The 20,755-nt window shown below is 42.5% G+C and overlaps 1 protein-coding gene across 2 annotated transcripts in view; it reads left to right on the top strand.

Annotated features, from left to right (window-relative positions):
* The first annotated feature begins 1,489 nt into the window (after positions 1–1,489).
* The window catches only part of DOK5 (docking protein 5), a 152,738-nt gene continuing 133,472 nt past the window's right edge, over positions 1,490–20,755 (top strand). Inside the window, exon 1 of one of the 2 annotated variants that reach the window (XM_026014692.2) lies at positions 1,490–1,911. In XM_026014692.2, coding sequence (XP_025870477.1) covers positions 1,846–1,911 — 66 coding nt within the window. In that variant the 5' untranslated portion in view covers positions 1,490–1,845. The remainder of the gene's footprint in view (positions 1,912–20,755) is intronic. The other variant, XM_072735544.1, reaches the window with a different exon arrangement.

Here is a 20,755-nt window from a genome sequence, read left to right as displayed (position 1 = left end):
TAATCTTAGAGTTGAAAGGTCTTCAAATTTCATCAGGTCAAATAATCCACTCCCTAAGTGAACTGTCTTCTCCATCTCTCTGACCGTTGCTCATCCAGCCTCGGTCTGGTCACCTCTGGTGAACAAGAACTATCCATTTCAGATGCTGTCTTTGTGGATAAGAGCAGATGATTAGAAAGCTCTTCCTTGGAAAGGAAGGAAACTCCCTTCCCTCCCTTCATGACAGCTGCTCTTCAGAAGGGCTATGGGACGGTGTTGACCAGCAACATTGTGGTCACACACATCTCCCTTCAGTCCCTGTCCTGTGGGACCTGGGCACGTCTCAATTTGTTGGAGCTTCAGTTTCCATAAAATGTGAGCGATCGTAGGTATCTCCTTATGTTTTTAACAGGATTAGGACAATGCCTAGAAGCCTGGTGCCCGGTAAAGGTCAGCGGGCATCAACTCAAGCATGCTTGGGGGTGACGGGGTGCAGTCAGGGGCAGTGAGTGCGAAATCTGTGCCCCTTTTCATCTTATTCTACACGTGGTATCCCTTCATGGTTCTGAGGATCTGCTCTACTGCTAGGCTCCCGGGGCATAAATATGGGCCTGGTATTTACATAAGGGAGGACCCACTTCATGAGGTACAGGGGGGTTTAAGTGAGTTAATGCGAGCAAGAGGCTTAGAGCCCTGCGGGGGGGGGGGGGGGGGCACTCAGAATTCATCAAGCACCTGCTCTGGACTAGGCTTTGGGGGTTCACATCTTAACGAGGCCAAGTGTTAGCCCTTGGGAAATTTAACGTTGGGGCGGGAAAGAGAGGCTCGAACAAGGAAAACGTAGCGGATGATTGCACGGAGAGCTGGGGCGCAGGGAGCCTAGAAAACTGGAGGAGCTCTTCTGTAGCTTGAGCCTGGCGAGATCCCCCCTCCCCCAGGCCAAGGTCAAGGCTAAGGGCGGCCACACCGCCTCCCCGGACACCCGCCCCGCCCAGAGGTAAAAATCAGCCCTTTGCGGAGGGGGGCAAGGGGGACTGAGAAGTGCAATTTCCCCTCCCCCTTAAAATCAGCCACCTGAGCGAGAAGATGGGGGGCGTTATCTCCGCAGGCTGGCCGCGGGGTGCGGGGGTGGGGGGATGGGCAGGGGCAGGGGCAGGGGCAGGGAAGGCGGGTCGGGCCAGGTGGGCTGGGAGGAGGGGAGAGGTGCGAGCGCGGTCCTGGGAGTCTGCATGGGGTGGGGTGGGGTGGGGGGGGCGCAGGGCCCCGCGCTGGGAGGCGCGCGGCTCCTCCTCCTGGGGGGGCCTCACCCCTGCGCGGCCCTCCTCCTCCTCTTCCCTGCACCTCCTCCCCCACCCCTGCACCTCCTCCTTCTCTTCCCTCCGCCACCACCTCCTCTCCGTCCTCCAGCTCGCGCCCCTCCTCCACCCCCCTCCTCCCTCCTCCTCCCTCCTCCCCCCTCCTCCCCTCCCTCCCCACCCCTCCAGCTCCCGGCCCCGGGAAGAGGCAGGGCTGGAGCCCCGAGCCGCCGCCGCTCCTCCTCCCGGCAGGCTGGCCCATGAGTCAGCTGACGCCGCGCTCCAGCCTCGCCTCGGCGCTGCGCTCCCCGCGCTCCCCCAAAGTGGCTGCGAGCCGGCCGCCCGCTTCCAGGCTTCGGGGGCGCAAAGTGATGCGCGCCCCCTAAAGCCGCGCCGAGCCGCAGCCCCAGCAGCTCCGCCTTCCCAACTTTCTCCCCCCCCACCCCCCCACCTCCTCCTCCTCCTCCTCCTCCTCCACCCCGCGTCGTCCCGCGACCCTGCCCGTAGCCCGCGCCCGAGCCACTCGGGGTGCGCGCGCCTGGGGGACGGGGTCACCGGCTGCCCGCCCGGGATGGCTTCCAATTTTAACGACATAGTGAAGCAAGGGTACGTGAGGATCCGGAGCAGACGCCTAGGGGTAAGGATCGATCCTTTTTCTTTTTTTCTTTTTTTTTTTTTTTCCCCCTCTTCCTTCTGCCGGTGCGGTCGATGGTCTCCATCCGTCGCCAGCATCCCCGGGGCTGCAGGGGGATCCCCGGGCCGCGCCGGCCACCGCGCTGGGCGCTCCCCGCCCGGGCCACACCGCGGGGTCCGTCATGCATCTATCTTTATCTCTCGGATGACTTGGCTTTCTGGCGGTGGCCGCGTGTTGGGCTCCTGGAGCCACTGGAGCCCATCTCCTGGAGAGGAATATTCCCCGGGAGCCAAGGGAGTTGGAGCTGAGAACCCCTGCCCCATGCCCCCGCTGCCCCCTCCTCCCTCTCGCCACCAACTTAACTTTTCCGGGGGATGGGGGGGGGGCGGCCGAGAACCGGGGCCAGGAGCCCTGGGGGGCGCAAGGGCAGTGACCCCCTGACCCCTGGTTGGAACTGCTGCCCGCAGAGCCAGAGGTCTCGGGCCCGATCCTGGACGATGACCCACCTCGGTCCCAGGTGTTGGCCTCCGGCCAGGCCCGTTGGGGTGGATGCCCGGACCTGAATTCTCTCTGGTCCCCATCCGGGTGGCGGATTTCTGCTGCTGCAATACCACTGGGAGCTTATTTAGGGTGGAACAGGATACGTGGCACAGAGCAAATGCTCCCTTAAATAGAGGTACCGCAAGAAAGGATGAATGAACCTGAGGGTACTTGCAGGGGACAGAGGCTGGCATAGGGGTGGCTCCTCTCTGACAACTCCCTCTCTTTTGCCCCCTTTCCCTTTGCTCTTCATTGATAGGGCTTCAGAGAGAACTCATTCTGCATCTCTTTGAGGTTGAGTGATGGTGAAGGAATTCTCCAGACTGGGGGCGGATGCTGGAATGATCCCCCCCTCCCACCCACCCACCCCCATTCCAACCTACCTCCATTCTCTTTGCCTTGTGTCAAGTGTTGTTGCTGTTTTCGTTTATGGTGTGTGTTTGGGTGTCCGGATTGGGGGGGGGGGCGGAAAGTTTACTTTAGTGATGTCTGAAATGATATCAGCACCTCTGTGCAGTGACCACACCGAGAGTACAGTTACGGGGACAACCTGAAAGTCTTTCTCCACAAATACAGGTCACTGGCACCTTCCTCTTCCTTGCTCTTCGTGCTTTTTGATGTGCTGGGTAATTTTCCTGAAAATTGAAAAGAAATCTCACAGTGGTAACCAGCTAGAGAGGACGCCAGGAAACATTTGTAATTATTAGAAACTCTTGCCTGATTTGTTTGGACCCTTTGCTTGCTTGCTTGCTTGCTTTTTGTCCCTGCTGGTGACCGTGTTTTAGCAATTATGTCCCGTGATATTGTGAATAGGTACGTATACAATTAGGAAGAAATGTAATAGGGCAAACCAATCCCTACTGGCCCTGTGCAAGTTTCTTTGATCTTTTCTGCTATCCACATGTTCTCATCAGCAGGAGCAACTATTGTTAGGGTACTTAACCTAGTGACTCCCATGCAAAGGGCAAGAGATAATAGGAGCTTTATGTTTTTGATAACCTTATGGGTCAGCTGAATTGTTACAGTTTTAACGGGAGCATGAAAAACACCATTCTAATTTTAGATTTACTCCATCATGTCAATTGAGGAAATTGATAAGAGACATCCATTCTGCGTTAGGGAGCATTCCAGTAGGAAGAAGAGACATGCATTATTAATGCACAAAATGTGAATTATTCATAAGGATCGGAGTGTATGCCAAATTGTGACACGTGGTGATTTATTTGAAAGACTAGTTACCATAACTTTCTAGTTTATGGTAATTGAGATTATTTTTCCATATTATTACAGCTGACATAATATGGTCCTATATGTGTGCCAATGTTTACAGACAGATATTTGAAGCAGAAGGAAAGGAAATATACTTTAGTTTGTGTTCATTTTATATTGTACGCGTTGTATGTTGGATGCCAGCGAGCAGTCTACTTTCTCGGGATTTATTCGCTTTGTCTGTGTTAATACTCAAGTGGATTTTAGAGCATCTATGGAATGATGGTTATTGCTCATGGAGAGAAAGGTCAAAGACATAATCAACAAAATCTACTCTTATTTATTAACGCTGGTTTCATCACCAGTTAACCAGTTTTTTTTAAAGTCTTCTTTTGATGTAATGAAAAGAAAGCAGTGTTCGTGGTGTTAATCCAGGCTGCATGTTGCCTAGACCTACGTGTGCTGTGTGTAAGTCTAAGCCAGGGCTCGGGCAGTACTTCTGGTTCAGAGTAGGCACTCATGCGTGCGTCGAACTACAGGGTGACGTGTGACTTTGCAGTCCATAAGCCTCTTGAGGACCTAATATGACTTAGTCGTTTTATTAATGGAATCCAGACAAATGTCTGTGGATTAGAACCATGTTTGCGAGGGTTTATAATTAAACAAGAAAACAACATTTCGTGGTAAGCAGCTGTTGTGCCAAGGAATGCTCCCTCAGACTTGGAAAAGGAGGAAAGAGCCAATTTTGCTGTTACTCGTTAGCTCCGTGACCTTGACCTCTCTCGGCCTCAGTTTTCTAATCTGTACAATGAACATTATTTCATAATGTTGGAAGTATTGACTAAGATCGTATCTGTGGAAATGTAGTGAAAGCAGAGCATTGGTTCCGATTGTATTATTTGTTTGGTATCATCAAGGGTGAGTTAGGATTTTTAGAAGGTTGTGGGGATTATAGATATCTTTCTGTCCGGGACTGCCTAATGGCATAAATGTTCTTTTTTTTTTTTTTTTTTTATGATCTAGATGTTTTCACTGAATGAAGTTTTTACAAATTCTATACGTTTAAGTGATTTTACAGTGGGACAGAGACATTTTAAGACTATCTCCATTCACATGAATCAAAGATAAATGGTCACTTTTAGTCGAGATCCTATATAGTTTAAGTGATTAAGCAATCGTTTTACCTATAGACTTACTTTTTTCTGTAAACATCAGAAGGCTGAATGGAATTCAACTCTTTTAACTCAAAAGTTTCACTATCTTTCCATCTGCATTCTCCAGCATAATCTCCATTGGTTTATGAAAGTCTCAAGCTTCGCCCTTGGTGCAGCATACAGGATTGTCTGTGTCACAATTTGGGGGCCTCTGCCAGAGGGGGGGAGGGAGTAATTGTCTACAGTCATCTAGCTAATCCACAAAAGGCACTAAAAATGTATTCTTAGCCGGATGGTGAATCAGACGATTTGCACATCATTAACCTGACTGAGTGTATGGCTTAGATGGTGTCATATAACTGTCCTCACTTGGTTTCCTCCGTTGCAACAAAGAGGATTTCTAATCAATAATTGCCATGCATGTCTCAGAGTTTAAATTCAGACCTATTCACTTCATCTACATGTAGTCTCTCGACTGCTCTCGATGCTCTTACACAACAAAAGCCTCTTCTCCTGTCTGGCCTGCATCCCTATCTGGTTGTCTAACAGTCTTAAATTTAATGCATCCAAACCCTTGATTGTTTCATCCAAACCTGCTTCTCCTGAAGTCTGCATCTCAGCCACTAGAGGTCCCAACATTTTAGTTGCCCTGGTAAAAATTAATCAGGCAAGCAAGCACACAGCAAACAAACCTCTGTTCTTACCTCTTTCCTCACAACCAGTCTATCAGGAGATCCTGTGGGCTCTATCCTTGAAATATATCTACAATCTGACTTTCATACTAGCTGCCACTACCATTCTGGCCCAAGTGCCAATCATCTCCTACCTGTAATATTGTAAAAATCTAATTTGTCCCCCTGACTGCTCAAGCCGCCAACGCCTTTCCATGCAATTCAGGGGAAAAGCCTTAGATGGGCTCAGAGGCCCTGTGCTGACTCAGAAACTTTTCTTGCTGTTCCCTCTGTTTGGAATGCTGTTCCCCCAGGTATCTCTTCCCACCCAGCTCCCTCATCTTCTTCAGTCTTTCCTCAAATGCCACCTGCCCACTGAGGCCTTCCAGATGCTTAATTTTATTTCTTGCTTCCTTCTCCCCCTTATCTTCTTCTATTTCTCCTCCCCCATATCCCTTCCATTTCTTCTCTCTAGACTTATCATCCCCTCACGTACTGGTCTGTTTATTTTACATGTTGATTGCCTGTATCCCCCAAATAGCAACACAAGAGGCTCCATGAGGGCTGTGACTTCTCTATCTTTTAATTATAGCTGAACCCCAGGGCTGGAACAGTGCCCAGCACTTAATCGACAGTCTTCCTGATGAAGATTTCTTGAGTGAATGAATAAATCCATCACTGCAAACTGGTTTAAAAGCATACACTCTGACATGAGACTGTTAACATCCTAGGTCAGCAGCTAGTTATGTGGCTTTTTGGTGAGCTCTTTACCATTTGTAAGCATTACTCTAATAAGCAGACTCCTGGTACCCACCTAATAGATGATCCTTATAAAGGGCTCCACACAATGCTTGACACATTGGAAACCCAATTCATGTTTATTACTGCTCTTTCTCACTACCAGGGCTGTTAGGGATGATGAGGCTCAGGTGGTTATTATGTTTACTGCTTCTACCGCAATAGCTCTCATCCTTGAAGAACTTGCTGTTTGGTTAGGAAAACAAAATACGCATTCAGTAGTTAATGTACAAGCACAAATTTTGCTTGGCAATGATGCTGGGTATAGGAGGAATATTAGCCTTTGTAAGATTTTCATGATCCTTAGATAAATGACAAAGGTAATCAGAGACTAGGAAACTCATCTCCATGAAACATCAGTTTGAATGAGCTCATTAGACTAGGAAGTATTCCTGTTAATTTGAGGGTCTTTCTCTTGGGTGGTAGAGAATGGATTTGAAAAATTGGTTAGTTAATGGCCAGATTTTAGGCAGAAGTATTTTTTCACTCCTTTGTTTCCCTGTTTGACCTGACCCAGATGCCAAAGCAGCTATAGTATTCCCCTTTAGGGTTTTTGGATCCATAGAAGAGCCATAGAGGATCCACCATTTTTATAGGACCTTGACAAAGTTATAGTCATGACATCAAAATTCAACTATTCAGTAAGATACATGGAGCGCTGTTTTTCTTCCTCAAGAGAAAGAGGCTTTGGGGATAACTTTGCAGTGGTGCAATTTATGGTCACATACACTGAATACACATGCCTGTGTCAAGACCACTCAGTGTCTTGGCCCCATGTGAATCGACTTCTCTAGTTTCCGTGTCAGAAGTACTTTTCAGCTGGTATTTTAGTCATCTTTACTTGATGGTCTGTGTGGACATAATGATTAATTGTGCAGAAAGCCAGCTTTTAATCATCTTTCCCAAAATCTACGTAAGCAAAGACTGGCCAATTTAGTGACTTTGTGTGTAGACATAAACCAAATTACTGATTTTCCCCACATCTGCCAATGTATTTTTTAAGTCATATTCATTCATTGACTAGAAATACTTATTTCTTAAGCAGCACTGTAATTTTGGTGGGAAATCATTACCTTGGGTATTTTAAGATGTGGACTATATTTGCTTCCATTTGTTTTATCATTCATCAGATGTTCATTGAGTGCATGCTAGTATAAGATCCGGGTGAACCACTTTGAATGACAGGTCCAGTCACTGTCCTCCAGGGATTGACAGTCTGTTTTTGGACTTGTATTGTTAACATGAGATTAATATGTTCGCTATACTTAAAGATGAGTTAGTCTGAGTGACAGATCAGATACCAAAGGACAAGGATCTCTGCAGAAATCTCCCTGTTCCATTTTTGTGAAATGAAGAAGGTCAAATTTGATTTCCCTCTTAAGTCCAGGAATTTGATTCCAGTTGGGTGGAAATTAAGCCTTTGGAGATTCTCAGCCAGGAAGAGATTATGATGCCTCCCTCCTGCAACCCCTGTTCCTTTGAAATTCAAAATGAAATTGTGAGTTTAGAAATGCCACAGATATGTGTGAATGTTGAAGTTTTAAAATAGCTTCTTTCTAGGATGCAGATGGCTAAATTTTGAATAAGTATCTGGAAGCTGATCTTTGCCAAGCAGTTGGGGGGTTGTCTTTATTTTACTAGTGTTCTAAGTCTCTCTTCACGCCCCAGTTCCCAGAGAACATAAATGTTAGCTTGTGTGTATTATGTTCTTGAGTGGAGTTCTTTAAGTAGGCTCTGGGGATAGAATGCAAGTGACCTTTCTGGGGTGATGCTTTATAGCTTTTATCAGATTCTCATGGAAGTCCGGACCGCTCTGCTCTCAAGGCCTCTCACCTCCCACCCCTTACAACTTCCAAAAGGTTAAGAACCATTGTCTCATTTTTTAAATGAAAAGTTTTAAAATTTTTAGATAATAGTAGACTCACATGCAGTGAGAAATAATGCAGAGAGATCTCTCATACCCAGTTTCTCCCAACGGTAACATCCTTCAAATGTATAGTGCAATATTGCAACCAGGATACTGACTTTGGTACAGTCAAGAGACAGAACATTCCCTCACCGTAGGTCCTTCCTGTTGTTCTTTGATAGTTTCCCCTCCTGCTCCCCCTCCCACAGCCCTAAAGCCCTAAAGCCCTAAAGCCCACTAATCTGTTGTCCATTTCTGTGGTTTTATCATTTTGAGAATATTATATAATGGAACCATATGGTGTGTAACCTTTTGGGATTTGGATTTTTTTTTTTTTTTTTTTTTTTTTTTTTTTTTACTCAGAATTCTCTGGAATTGTCATAATTGTTGTGGGTATCATGGTTCATTTCTTCTTTTATTGCTAAACAGTGTCCCATGGAATGGATGGTCCAAAGTTTGCTTAGCCATTCAACTATTGAAGGATATTTAGGGTGGTTTCCAGTTCCATATAAATGTCTGTGTTCAGATTTTAGAGGAATGTAGGTTTTCATTCCTCTAGGTAAATGCCCAGGAGTGCCAGGGTTGGATGATATGGGTATTTGCATGTCTAATTTTTTTAGGAAACTGCCCAACTGCTCTTCACAGTGTTTGTACCATTGATATTCACACCGGGAACATCTGATCCAGTTTCTCTGTGTCCGTGCCAACACATGATGTTGTCATCAGGTTTTTGGTGTCCTTGCTATTTTTTATTTTGGACATTCTGATGTATGTGTAGTGATAGCTCTTTGTGGTTTTTGATTTACATTTCCCTAATAAGTAGCGATGTTGAGCATCTTTTCATGTCTTATTTGCCATCTGGACATACATTTTGGTAAAATACCTATTCATGTCTTTTGCCCATTTTCCAGTTAGGACATTTGTTTTTTAATTGTTGAGTTTTGAATGTTCTTTATATATTCTAGATATCAATCCTTTCAGACATGTGGTTCTCAAATGTTTCCTTTCATTAGGTAGTTTATCTTTCCTATCTTCTTTTTTTTTTCTTTATTATCTTCTCAACAAAGTCTTTCCTAGAGCCAAAGTTTTTAATTATGGTGAAATCTAATTTATTCCCTTTTATGGATCATGGTTTTGGTACTAACACTTTGGCCAGCTCAAGATCCCCGACATTTTTTTCTAGATGTTTTAGAGTATTACCTTTTACATTTAAGCCCAAAATTCATTTGAATTAATTTTTATGTAAGTTGCACGTTTAGGTTTAAGTTCATTTTTTGCCTATGGTGGTCAATTGCTGCAACACCCTTTGTGGAAAGGCCATCTTCTCTACACTGAGCATATTTATAGGTTTCTATTCTTAAGTCCTTTATTCTGTTCCATTGCTTTGTGTGCCTGTATATATGCAGTAGTATGTCTGTATATGTCTATATGTGTAGCTATACAGTAAGTCTTGAAACAGGGTAGACTGATTCCTCCTACTTTACTTTTCTTTTTCAAAATTGTTTTAGGTATTCTAGTTCCTTTGTCTTTTGATATGAAATTTAGGATAATTTTGACAGTAGCTACCACAATCTTTCTTTCTTTGTTACTTTCTTTCCTTCCTTCCTTCCTTCCTTCCTTCCTTCCTTCCTTCCTTCCTTCCTTTTCTTCCTTTCATAATTGAATTGATGCATTATCTTTTCCATGATGGAAATAGCATACATTTGAAACTGACACTTTAGCTTGGATCTCACCTTGACCACTTACTGACTCTATGGCCTTAAGGGAAATTGCATATTCTTTCTGAAATTTTTCTTCATCATGTACAAAAATGAGAGTAGTAATATATTTCTCATAAAAGATAAGTATATCAAACTCTTAATCCTGTGCCTGACTCATGATTGTAGGAAATTAATGAACGGTGAGGGAGAGAATGTTGATTTTTATTTTTGTATTGTTGAAAGACTGAGGTGATATTTTTTGTTCATTGTCTGTAAGAACAATAAGCTGGTAAAAGTTAATTTACTCATCTCAGCAGAAGAATCGTGTCTTTGGTAATGAAAAACAGAAGGCATTTTACTTTCCTTTGCTGTTAACTTTAGTAATCTGTATACCCAACATGGAGTTCGAACTTACACCTCTGAGATCAAAAGTTTCACGCTCTACCAATGAGCCAGTCAGGCACTCCCTGAATGCCTTTTAAGAGAGAGAAAACCATACTTAGGTGCAGAGGCCTCTGCTAGCAATCTTATGTTTTATTGTGTTCATTAACTTTATATGGCATTAAATTTTACATTTACCTTCACGTGATATTGGTTTTCCATTTAAGATAAAAATGTATAGCTTTCTCTTTAAATAAGCTTATTTAATTTAAAAAGTAATGTTATTTAATGGTTAACTAGCTCACAGTGCAGGTGTACCACAGAGTGGCAAAAGTATGAAGGTAGGTGGTGTAACTCAGATATGGCAACAAGTCCAAGTGGTGGCCGATGCATGGCTGAGCTTGGGAGACTCATGACAATTGTACTTCTCTTCTTAAGTAGGTTTTGTAACCCTTGCATGTAAAACTTAGAGTGGCCATTAGGCTCAATTTTATAAAAATACTTTAAAAATTGAGTCCTAAGAAAAAATATCCCATGTCCTCAATACCATCCTCTCAAGAAACTTCCATCTGGTATCACCACAGTATACATGTCAATTCTCACCCTAAGAACTCCCACAAATTTATCTCAAATTTGCCCAAACGTTTATTTTGTCTTCTCTTCATTCATATTTACAATGAATACTTTAGTGGTTAACAGAAAGAAAAATAAGGCGGTCTGATGAATGGACTAACTCAAATCAAAAACACTAGTTTGATTTCAGAGCTTTTCCTTAATACAAGTTGAGCTGTTTAGGTAAGCAATAAAATGCATTTTACTGTCTTAAGACCATATGTTAAATCAATAAAAGAAATGTATTTTAAAAACCTTCAAGAAATCATACTTCTTTGAATCCCCTAGCAAAATTAACTCTTCACAGGAACAATTTCTTTAGGGTTCCAGGTTTTCATCTGTAAATAATGCGGATACTTTGGCTAATTTGCAGAAGAACCACTTTTTGGGTCTGAGTTGTATTCTAACAACATTGGCCCCAATTCTAGATGTTATGAAACTGGTCTAGTTCTCAACATCCATGAATTCAGATGTAAAATGTGGTGTGAAGTGAGGTTTGAAAGGAACATTTCCCGGGGAGTTTGCCCTGAGAGGCCTTCACGGGTTTGAATAGATCTCCATTAATGGCTCTTCTTCTCTCTGATTTTCTCTTGCTTCGCTCTCTCTTGGTCTCCAGATTTTAACTTTATAATTCCTGCCTCAGAGCAACCTGCCATGACCACCACATCTAAAAAGTCTTTTCCTCACATCCCTCTAGAATATTTTTCTAATTTAAGAGTATGCATAGGATTTTTAGATTTTCTTAACTTTTGTGTCAGATATTTTTCTTCACAATATTTTTGTAGGTTATTTCTTCTCCTACTAGGGTGTAAGTTGTATGAGGCCAAAGACCTTAGCTACCTTGTTCACCGTGTATACCCCAGCTCTCTGCCCACAGTTAATGTTCAATATTTGCTGACCAAACGAATGGATGAATTTGCTGCAGGTCAGAACAATAGAATGGGGTATTCAAATTATATCCTACCTAATTTTGTGGTATATTTTGTGCTGGAGTGCTGGAATGTTCTAGAATTTTTCATAATTGCTGTTGGTATGAAATCTGCAAATTCAGTATCAGCGAATAGAGCAATTAATGCTGGAGGTTTAGATTGACCCCCTTACAATGAAATCTTACTCGATTTCTTCTTGTAATGGGTAATATGTATATATGGTACAGGTCAAGGTACAAAATTTATACAATGAACAACAAGATTTCCTTTCAACTTCGTCCCCAGGAATCTAGTTCCCAGAAGCAACCATTGTGAATAGTTTCTTCCAGAATAGTCTACGTATAAGTAGTTTTTTGTGTGTGTGCATGTGTGTGCACATGTGTGTGCGGTATATAATTACATGCTCTTCTGTGCTCTGGCTTTCGTATTCAATAATGTATCATTCTTTTCAATAATTGGACAGGATTCCAGTGTGTAAATTGTGTACATTTATTTGATTATTCATTCTTCTTTCCTTCCTTCTTTTTATCTAGTATTAAGTATGGGCATAAAGTAGGTATTTTTGTGCCCACTTTACAGATTACAAGCCTGAGTGCCTGAGTGGGTAAGTTTTTGTCCAACTCACACAGCTGGTATGTAGCAGAGCCTGAGTTTGAATCCAGGCTGTATGTCTGTGTGGAACATTTTAGTAATTCTTTTTCTTCTCTGTTACAAGCAGTGCCCTAGATGACTCTTCCTCTTACTCAGCGGTGAGTGTACTGGTAAATACATTCCTAGAAGTGGGACTTAGTGTCCAAAGTGTATTTACATGTAAGTTTTATCGAAGTTGCCCTGCAATCAATGAGAATGCCTGTTTCCTCTCATCTTGCAAAAGTATGCTTTGAGAGCTTTTTCAAGGTTTTGCTAATCCAACAGGTGAAAGATGGATGCATTTATATATAGATTTTCTGAGAATTCAGTTGGAGGTTGAGTTCTTGGCCATTTTATAGAATTAGAATCCTTTCAGTTTTGTAGGCCTTTCTGATTTTTAGGGTTGTACTCAAAAAGTAGCTGTTACTAGGATTTAGGAACATGGACAAGATGATTTACTTTATTAGAGAAGCACCTTCCTGGGAAATGCTACACAGAAATCTTCCATTTAGAAGATACAATAAATCATATGTTAACTGTGACTGTGTTTTTAATTTTTATTCTAAAAACAAAATTATAAAATTGATAATTTTGATCAAAAAATTGGTTAACAAGGTGTTTACCAAATCAAATAAATGAGTATTGACTAATGCAGCCCATATATATTGATTAATGTGGTTAATATTTTCATTAACCTGGTCAGTCTTGTCGGATGTTTCAGGTGGGTCTGGCTGGGAGGCGGGATGAGATGCATACTGATAGGTGCAGTTTTGAATATTCCATTTATGTGGTTCCTGGGTATTAAGAACCGCAAGTATCTTGAGCTTCTCTTAATCTGTTTTTTTTTTAAGATTTATTTATTTTATTTCCGAGAGAGAGAGAGAGAGAGAGAGAGAGAGCCCAAGCAGGGGGGGGGGTAGAGAGAGAGGGAGACAAGCAGACTCCCCACTGAGTGTAGGGCTGGATGTGGTGCTCAATCCCACGACCCTGAGATCATGACCTGAGCAGAAACCAAGACTTGATGCTTAACCGACTGAGCCACCCAGGCACTCTGAGCTTCTCTTTCCTTCTTTCTTTCCTCTCTAATCTGTTCCTCACATAACAAGCTCTTTGCATGCATATCCTGTGCACCTACTGCTTCTTTTTATCTGTAATGCCCTTTGGTGACTGGCTCTGGCTCCAGTCATCAGCTCAAAAGTCACCTCCCCAGAGAACTGTTGACCATCCAGTTGCAGGTGGTCCCCTTTGGGTATTCTCTGTCTCATCTCCTTTTTGTTTCATCCAGGATCATATTCCTCACAACTGTAACTTTTTTAAAGATTTTATTTATTCATGAGAGACACAGAGAGAGGCAGAGGCACAGGCAGAGGGAGAGGTAGGTTCCCTGCAGGGAGCCCAATGTGGGACTCGATCCCAGGACCCCGGGATCACGCCTCGGGCTGAAGGGAGGTGCCCAACCGCTGAGCTACCGGGCATCCCTGTGACAATTTTCGAAATTATTCATTTATCTCTTTTTTCTTTCTACTTTGCCTGTAAGCATCAAGAGGGTAGCATCTTCGGTTTTGTTAATGACACAATTCTCAGTGGCTAAAATAACGTCTGGGTATGTAGTAGGAGCTCAGCAAACATTTAAGTATGAGTTAAACCCTGCAATAACATTCAGTATATTAAATCGTGAAGCAAATAGTAACCCTCACGCAAACTGTGTGTACCTATTTATGAATCCCAAGAAACTCCAAGAGGTTAGTGGAGTTCCATTGTGTGATGTTTGGTTGCAGCCGTTTTTATAGTTTTCAAAGTCCAGTCCTCAGCGCAGGCCAGACATGAGGAGGAGAAAAACCTGGCTGGCATTAAAAAAAAGGCCTTTCTTTTGTCCTGTCCTGTCCTTTCTTTTGTGCTGCCAGGCACCTGCTGTGACCAGAACCTCTCACACTTCAGCTTCCATTGCTGCAAGGTGGGGGTATTAATGTTTGTCCTTCCTGTCTCGCCACCTGTCCACCACTGAGCCAGAGTGCAGTTGTGGATGGGAAGAGCATGCCCAAGCACACGAAATACTCTGTTTTGTCCCAGGCAGGTCTTCCCCATTGCCCCCTCCATCAGCCTCCTGAGTAGAAATAGCAGGGAAAACTCGGCTTCTGTTGTGCTGTTTGGTCAGGCCCCAAACAAAACCAGACAACTTTGTAAATTTATTATTTATCCTGAATTTCAAAAATATGGAGTTGAAAATCTGGCAAGAAAGAAAAAAGAAGGAAGAAAGGAAGAGAGGGAGGGAGGGAGGGAGGGAGGGAGGGAGGGAGGGAGGGAAGGAGGGAGGGGAGGAAGGAGGAAGGAAGAAAGGAGGGAGGGAGGGAATCCACTCTATCTACATCAAAAAATGGCTTTTGTGATGATCTGTCTCTGTGTGTACGTGTGTCAGTTCTTTGTAGCTAGTGTTTTACATTACATGTACATGGCAAATAAATAAAACAATGCACAAAAGAATACAATGACGAGGCAGCTTCTCTCCTACTCCAGACTTGTCTCACTTCCCAGGTATACCATTCTGGGCAGATTCTAGTCTATTTGTATGCAGACGTGTGTGCATAGACATACATAAAAATGCAGGTGTTTTTGTATAGTTTTTTTTTTTAAGAATTTATTTATTCATGAGAAACACACAGAGAGAGGCAGAGACACAGGTAGAGGGAGAAGCAGGCTCCCTACAGGGAGCCCAATGCAAGACTCCATCCCAGGACTCTGGGATCACGCCCTGGGCTGAAGGCAGACGCTCAACCACTGAGCCACCCGGGTGTCCCTGTATAGTTCTCTTTGCACATATGGGATCATATTTAATATTGTTGTGTGTACCCTGTCCCTTCTAATTTACATTGGAGCACTTCTCAGCACTTTTTGTGGATGCCCATTGTTCATTTACTTGGCTGTTTTCACAATTTCCCTAGTGAACACTCTTAGCAGACACTTTACAGTCATATCTCATTTTTACTAATTAAGCAGGAAAGCAGTCAACATCCTTGTGCATACTTGTCTGCATGATACTATGTATTGAAGGCAAATCCTAAAACAGGAGTTTCTCTTGGAAAGTGGTGTGCCTTACAATTTTGGTAAATAGAGCCAGTTTTCCTTCAAAGAGGTCACACCAGGTGTATTCCCACTGAGAGTGCTCGGGAGTGCAGTACTTGTTTCTGCCAGTCCTGACTTGTATGTGTGTGTGTGTGTGTGTGTGTGTGTGTGTGTGTGTCTGTGTGTGACTCTTGAAGGATGTTCTCCTCCCGGCATTCCTCGGCTCAGTCTTCCACTCTCCAAATCTTTTCTGCTTACTGCAAATTGATCACCTAAAAAATATCAAACCTAATCCTACCCTACCTCTACTTTAAAATATTCTCAAATGACTTCCCCCGACACATAAATATTCTGTAATGTACTCGAGACACTCTGTGATGTAGACCCTGCCATACTTCATACCGCCCCTCTCAGTATTCAGATCCATTTACCACCAAATCAGTACTCAAGGCAAATATGCTCTTTTTAGTTCTTCCACTGGCTGGCCTCTTCCTTCATTACTGCCCATACACAAGATGTTTCATTGATTAGAAAGTTCTCCCTCCTACTTTTACTTTCTCTACTTTTCTCTCATCCTGAAAATCCCAGCTGGGATGTCATTGATTTGGAAATGCTTTTCCTGACGCCCAACATCATCCCTCATCTCACTGGTGGGAGGAGCTGCTCACCGCATGCATCCCTTTACACTGAAATTAAGTAAAATTAAATAAAACATCAAAAAATTCAATTCCTTAGTCACACTAGCCACATTTCAAATGTCCGATAGCCACATTAATTAGTGGCTCCCGTCCTGGGTGGCACAGATACAGAGTATTTCCATCACTGTAGAGAGTTCTGTTGGACAGTGCTGCCTCATGTTTCTTCCTAACACTTGTGGCTGTTTCAAAATACATGTTTTGAGAATATGGCTTTGATGATTTTACCCCCACTGGTCTGTGAGCACCACAAGAGCACAGCTTGTTCTTGTCCAGCTTCTTGCTTTTTCCCATTTATAGAAATTCTGTAACTGTTTGGTGAATGAGTGAATGAATCAGTCAACCAATGCCTGAATCAATGAGCAAATTAAAGAATTCCTCCAAGCTCTTAACTTTATGGTTGTGCTTCATTGAACAGTAGACCTTCTGGGAAGGTGCTGAACCTTCCATGGTTTTACCCAGTCCTTCACATTCCAGTTGGGAGACTTAGCAGGATCCTAATTCTTATACCACCATGATCTTTGAATATTTGACCTTTGCCATTGGGCTTGATACTTCAGCATCCATTGCCTAACTGTAGGTTGCCCGGGATTGGGTTAGACCTGTGCAGTGGGCATCTTAGTGGGCCTCCCAGAGATCCCTCCCCTTGGGGCCAAAGCATTCCATTCTCCAGCTGGGAGCCCTTAGAGTGGTGTAGACAGACAGCTTGCAGCTGAGCCCTACACTGCTGCTGAGGAGAGTTACCTGGCCCAAAGCCAAGCCTGTTTCTTGGGGCGCAGCCCACACTCAAGAGCTGCCCAGTTTGGGATGACTCTGGGTGGATGGGGAATCTTCAGAGGGATTGTAGAGAGCGCACCAGCCCTCCTCTTTGAACTCCCAGAATTCTAATCTTAGAATCTGCTTCCCAGTAAACTCAACTTGCAACGATCCGATCTGTAATTGAAAATCTGTAGCTTTTGCTGAGGCTTCCAAAGAAGGATGCATAATCTTTTGCAAGAATATTTTTTGTTTTTTTTTTTTAAAGATTTAATTTATTTATTCATGAGAGACACACACACACCAGAGAGGTAGAGACACAGGCGGAGGAGAAGCAGGCTCCCTGCGGGGAGCCTGATGGCGGGACTCGATCCCAGGACTCTGGGATCACGACCTGATCCGAAGGCAGATATGCTCAACCACTGAGCCAGCCAGGGGTCCCTGAAAGAATATGTCTTTGCTTGATTTATTGGTACATGGATTCTCTGTACTTTACCCGCTGTTCTCAAAACTAAAACGATCCGTTCATTTAATTTTCATAAAAAGTGCAGTGGTATGGGATCCCTGGGTGGCTCAGCGGTTTAGCGCCTGCCTTCGGCCCAGGGCGTGATCCTGGAGTTCCGGGATCGAGTCCCACATCAGGCTCCCTGCATGGAGCCTACTCCTCCCACTGCCTGTGTCTCTGCCTCTCTCTCTCTCTCTCTCTCTGTGTCTCTCATGAATAAATAAAATCTTAAAAAAAAAAAGTGCGGTGGCTTATTTCATTTATTAGGTTGTGAAAATGCTCCAGCCTCTTCAGTAGAATCATCTGATGAATGAATTAAGAAAATACCTTCACAACTTTATTACATTGAATCTGGACTCCATAAACTGTTGGTATCAGACTTGTTTGTTCATTTATTTTGATTTTTGTTTTTGTTTGTTTCTGGGAGAAAGAGGCTCCAAATAAACCATAGGCAAAATTTATATGCATATTACTTGAGCATTTCTTGCCTGAAAGTCCTGATTACGTTTTTTTTTCCCCCTGTGTACCTGTTCACACCATCATAAAAGGAGAGTGCTGGTTATAGCTTTGTAGCCAGAGGGAAGAGAAATGCTTTTGTGTGTGGATTTGATTCAACTTATTCCTGAACAGGGCCTTTGGCCATCAAGGAGCCCACTCACTGAGAGGAGACGATTTGATTTTTTTTTTTTTCATAACTGTCAATTTCATTGGGCAACTGTGAATTTCTGGGGAACATTTGTAAAATAGATGGAGTTATAGAAGATATGCTGACTGGCAGATGTTTCGAGGTTGATTAAAGATTTAGAAAGAAGTACATCTCCCCAGGCTGCTGGGCTACCTTTTAATGAGATTGACAGTTTTACACATGGGGCTGAAAAAGTTCTTTATCATATAGAAATAAATTTCTTAAGTTAAATCCACTTGAGAGAGATGGATACAGGATAAAGTGTGTGTGAAGAAGATTGGACATTTTTACTGGTGTTTAACTTTGAAGCTTATTTTTCAGAGATAGATGAAGCTGAATATTTCAAAGATGAAAAAATCCTTTTGTTAGACTAATTGCTCTGATATTAACTCAAAGGGTGGGTTGGCTTCCTGCAAGTTCAGGTCATGCATTCCAGGGAACATGTAACCATGATTTCAGATGGCCATTAGGCACATGGAGTTAAAAATTACCAATATTTGTTTCATCTTCTAAAGGTTCAAACTGAAAAAGCCATTGGCATATTGGCTGGAAAAATGACTAATAAGGAGAATATAAGGGTTATTAAAAAATATTTCTTACTGTTCTCTGACCCTGACCTAGAGAGGCACACAAGTGAAGGTTATATTAAATTTAAGGGATAACATATAAAAAGAGTAATGCCTTCAAGTTTTGAAACCAGAGGATAGAGAGAAGGGCCAGAATAAATAGACATTCATAACAAAAGTGATTTGATATTGATTCATCTGATCCTTGTATTTTACTGGTGGGGAAACTGAGGCCAAGAGAGATTTCATGACTTCTTCAAAGTGCTGGCCCCTCAGAAATTGACCTGTGAAGTCCACAACCTGGGGATTGAGAGCGTAAACCTCAGTGACAGGTGGCACACAGATCTTTCTAGGCCACAGACTTATTGTGATTTTGCTTAATGTTACTTAATCTCTTAATTTGTTTTCTCAGTTAATAATTATGGTGCCTGTCTCATAGGGGTGTGTGAAAATTACATAAAATAATTGATGAAGTGCATTTTGTGGGTTGTTGGTTACTTTGAAAAGCAGATTTTGAAGTCGGAGGTCCTGGCTGGTCGTTCCCATGGACTCATAAGCCAAACACTGCCAGGAACATCAAGGGTCCTTAATGAATCAAGTAGTGGACACCACACGCCGAAATATGGAGAGACTGCTTTGTGGAATGACCAAGGCTAAAACTGTGGTCCATTAAAAAAGTTGATTTAAATAGTCTTCATTGGAAGAACAAACCTGGTATTTTACTCTTTGAATATATGTATTTCTAAACTCTTATAATTAAGATATGAAATCATGTAATTAAAGTGTTGGTAAAGGGAATCCTTTAAAGGGAGGAATGGACAGATGAAAGGTGGTGTTATCTGTGATAAGGTGAAAAACTGCCACTGAAAATTTGAAGTCTTCAGGTTTTGATCTATTCTGCTTTACTCCACTGTTGTATCTTCTGGAAAATTGTCCTGAGATCTTGTAATGTGTGAGAAAAAGCAAATGGCAGAAAAAAAGAGAAATTTTGGTACAAATGTGTGCACGTAATATTTTACTATGGGCATAGAAAAATGAAGAAAGGAATGGTTCCTGGTAGTAACTATTATAAGATATCTCCTCTAAGAAGTGGGACTGGTGGAGGTAAAGTGAGGTGAGTGGTCATCTGCTTTTTACTTTCATGCTTTTCAATTTCTTTATCTTTGTGTCTATTTGTTTATGTATTTTTATAATGCACATTCATACTTTTTGTAGTATAACAAAAACAAACATTATGACCCTAAATTGGCTAGAGACAAAGAATATTGGTTGGGAGATGAGACATTTTATGAACTCAGTTTATTTTAAAATATATTGAAAACCATTCTTTATATAAGGGCATATACTTATATATTGTGTTGTCCTAAAAGACATCATCCAGTAATGGTGTCAGTCTTTTCTCTTACGTAGCTGTTAGGACTTTAGACACCAATGGATCAGGTTCATCCATATGTAAAGCCATTCATTTTTCACTTTCACTGTGTATTTTCCTTTGCGAGAGAGCTAGCTAGGCAGCAGTACTTCTGCACCTTAGCGTAATTATTATGGCTTTGTCAGAAACATTATAAGACGTCTTCCTAATTAGAATGAAATATATTTTCCTTTAGTGATCATTATTAATGTCGTTTTAATTAAGAGCATTGATAGCTCAGGGTTTCAGCATATCTCACTCACTGTCATAAATTAGAGGATTAAATGGTCTTTTTATGCATCATATTATCAGGGGAACAATAGCAGCTCTAGTTTGTCACGGGAGAAAGATGGGATTTAGGTTCTTATGCTCAAATATTTCAATATGGCAGATTTGGCAGTGAGAGATAGTGATCAGATTGAGAAAATGGGAAAAGGAGGTTGGGTCAGATTTTCAGAGCAAATCAAGGTGATTTGGAATTGCAAGTTACCGGGATAATTTGTTCACTTCTAGTTTTCTGTGTTACTTTGCAAGTGTTGGTGTTTGCCCTTGTATAGCAAAATTAACATTAGTATTTTAGAGCTATGGTCCCAATGATCTGTATAAATTGTACAACAGCGTATTTTGTTTAGGACTATA

The sequence above is a fragment of the Vulpes vulpes genome, chromosome 14 (assembly GCF_048418805.1).
Source record: "Vulpes vulpes isolate BD-2025 chromosome 14, VulVul3, whole genome shotgun sequence".
Classification (NCBI taxonomy): Eukaryota; Metazoa; Chordata; class Mammalia; order Carnivora; family Canidae; genus Vulpes; species Vulpes vulpes.
Note: the sequence above shows the minus strand (reverse complement) of the source record. Positions and strands in the feature narration are given on the sequence as shown.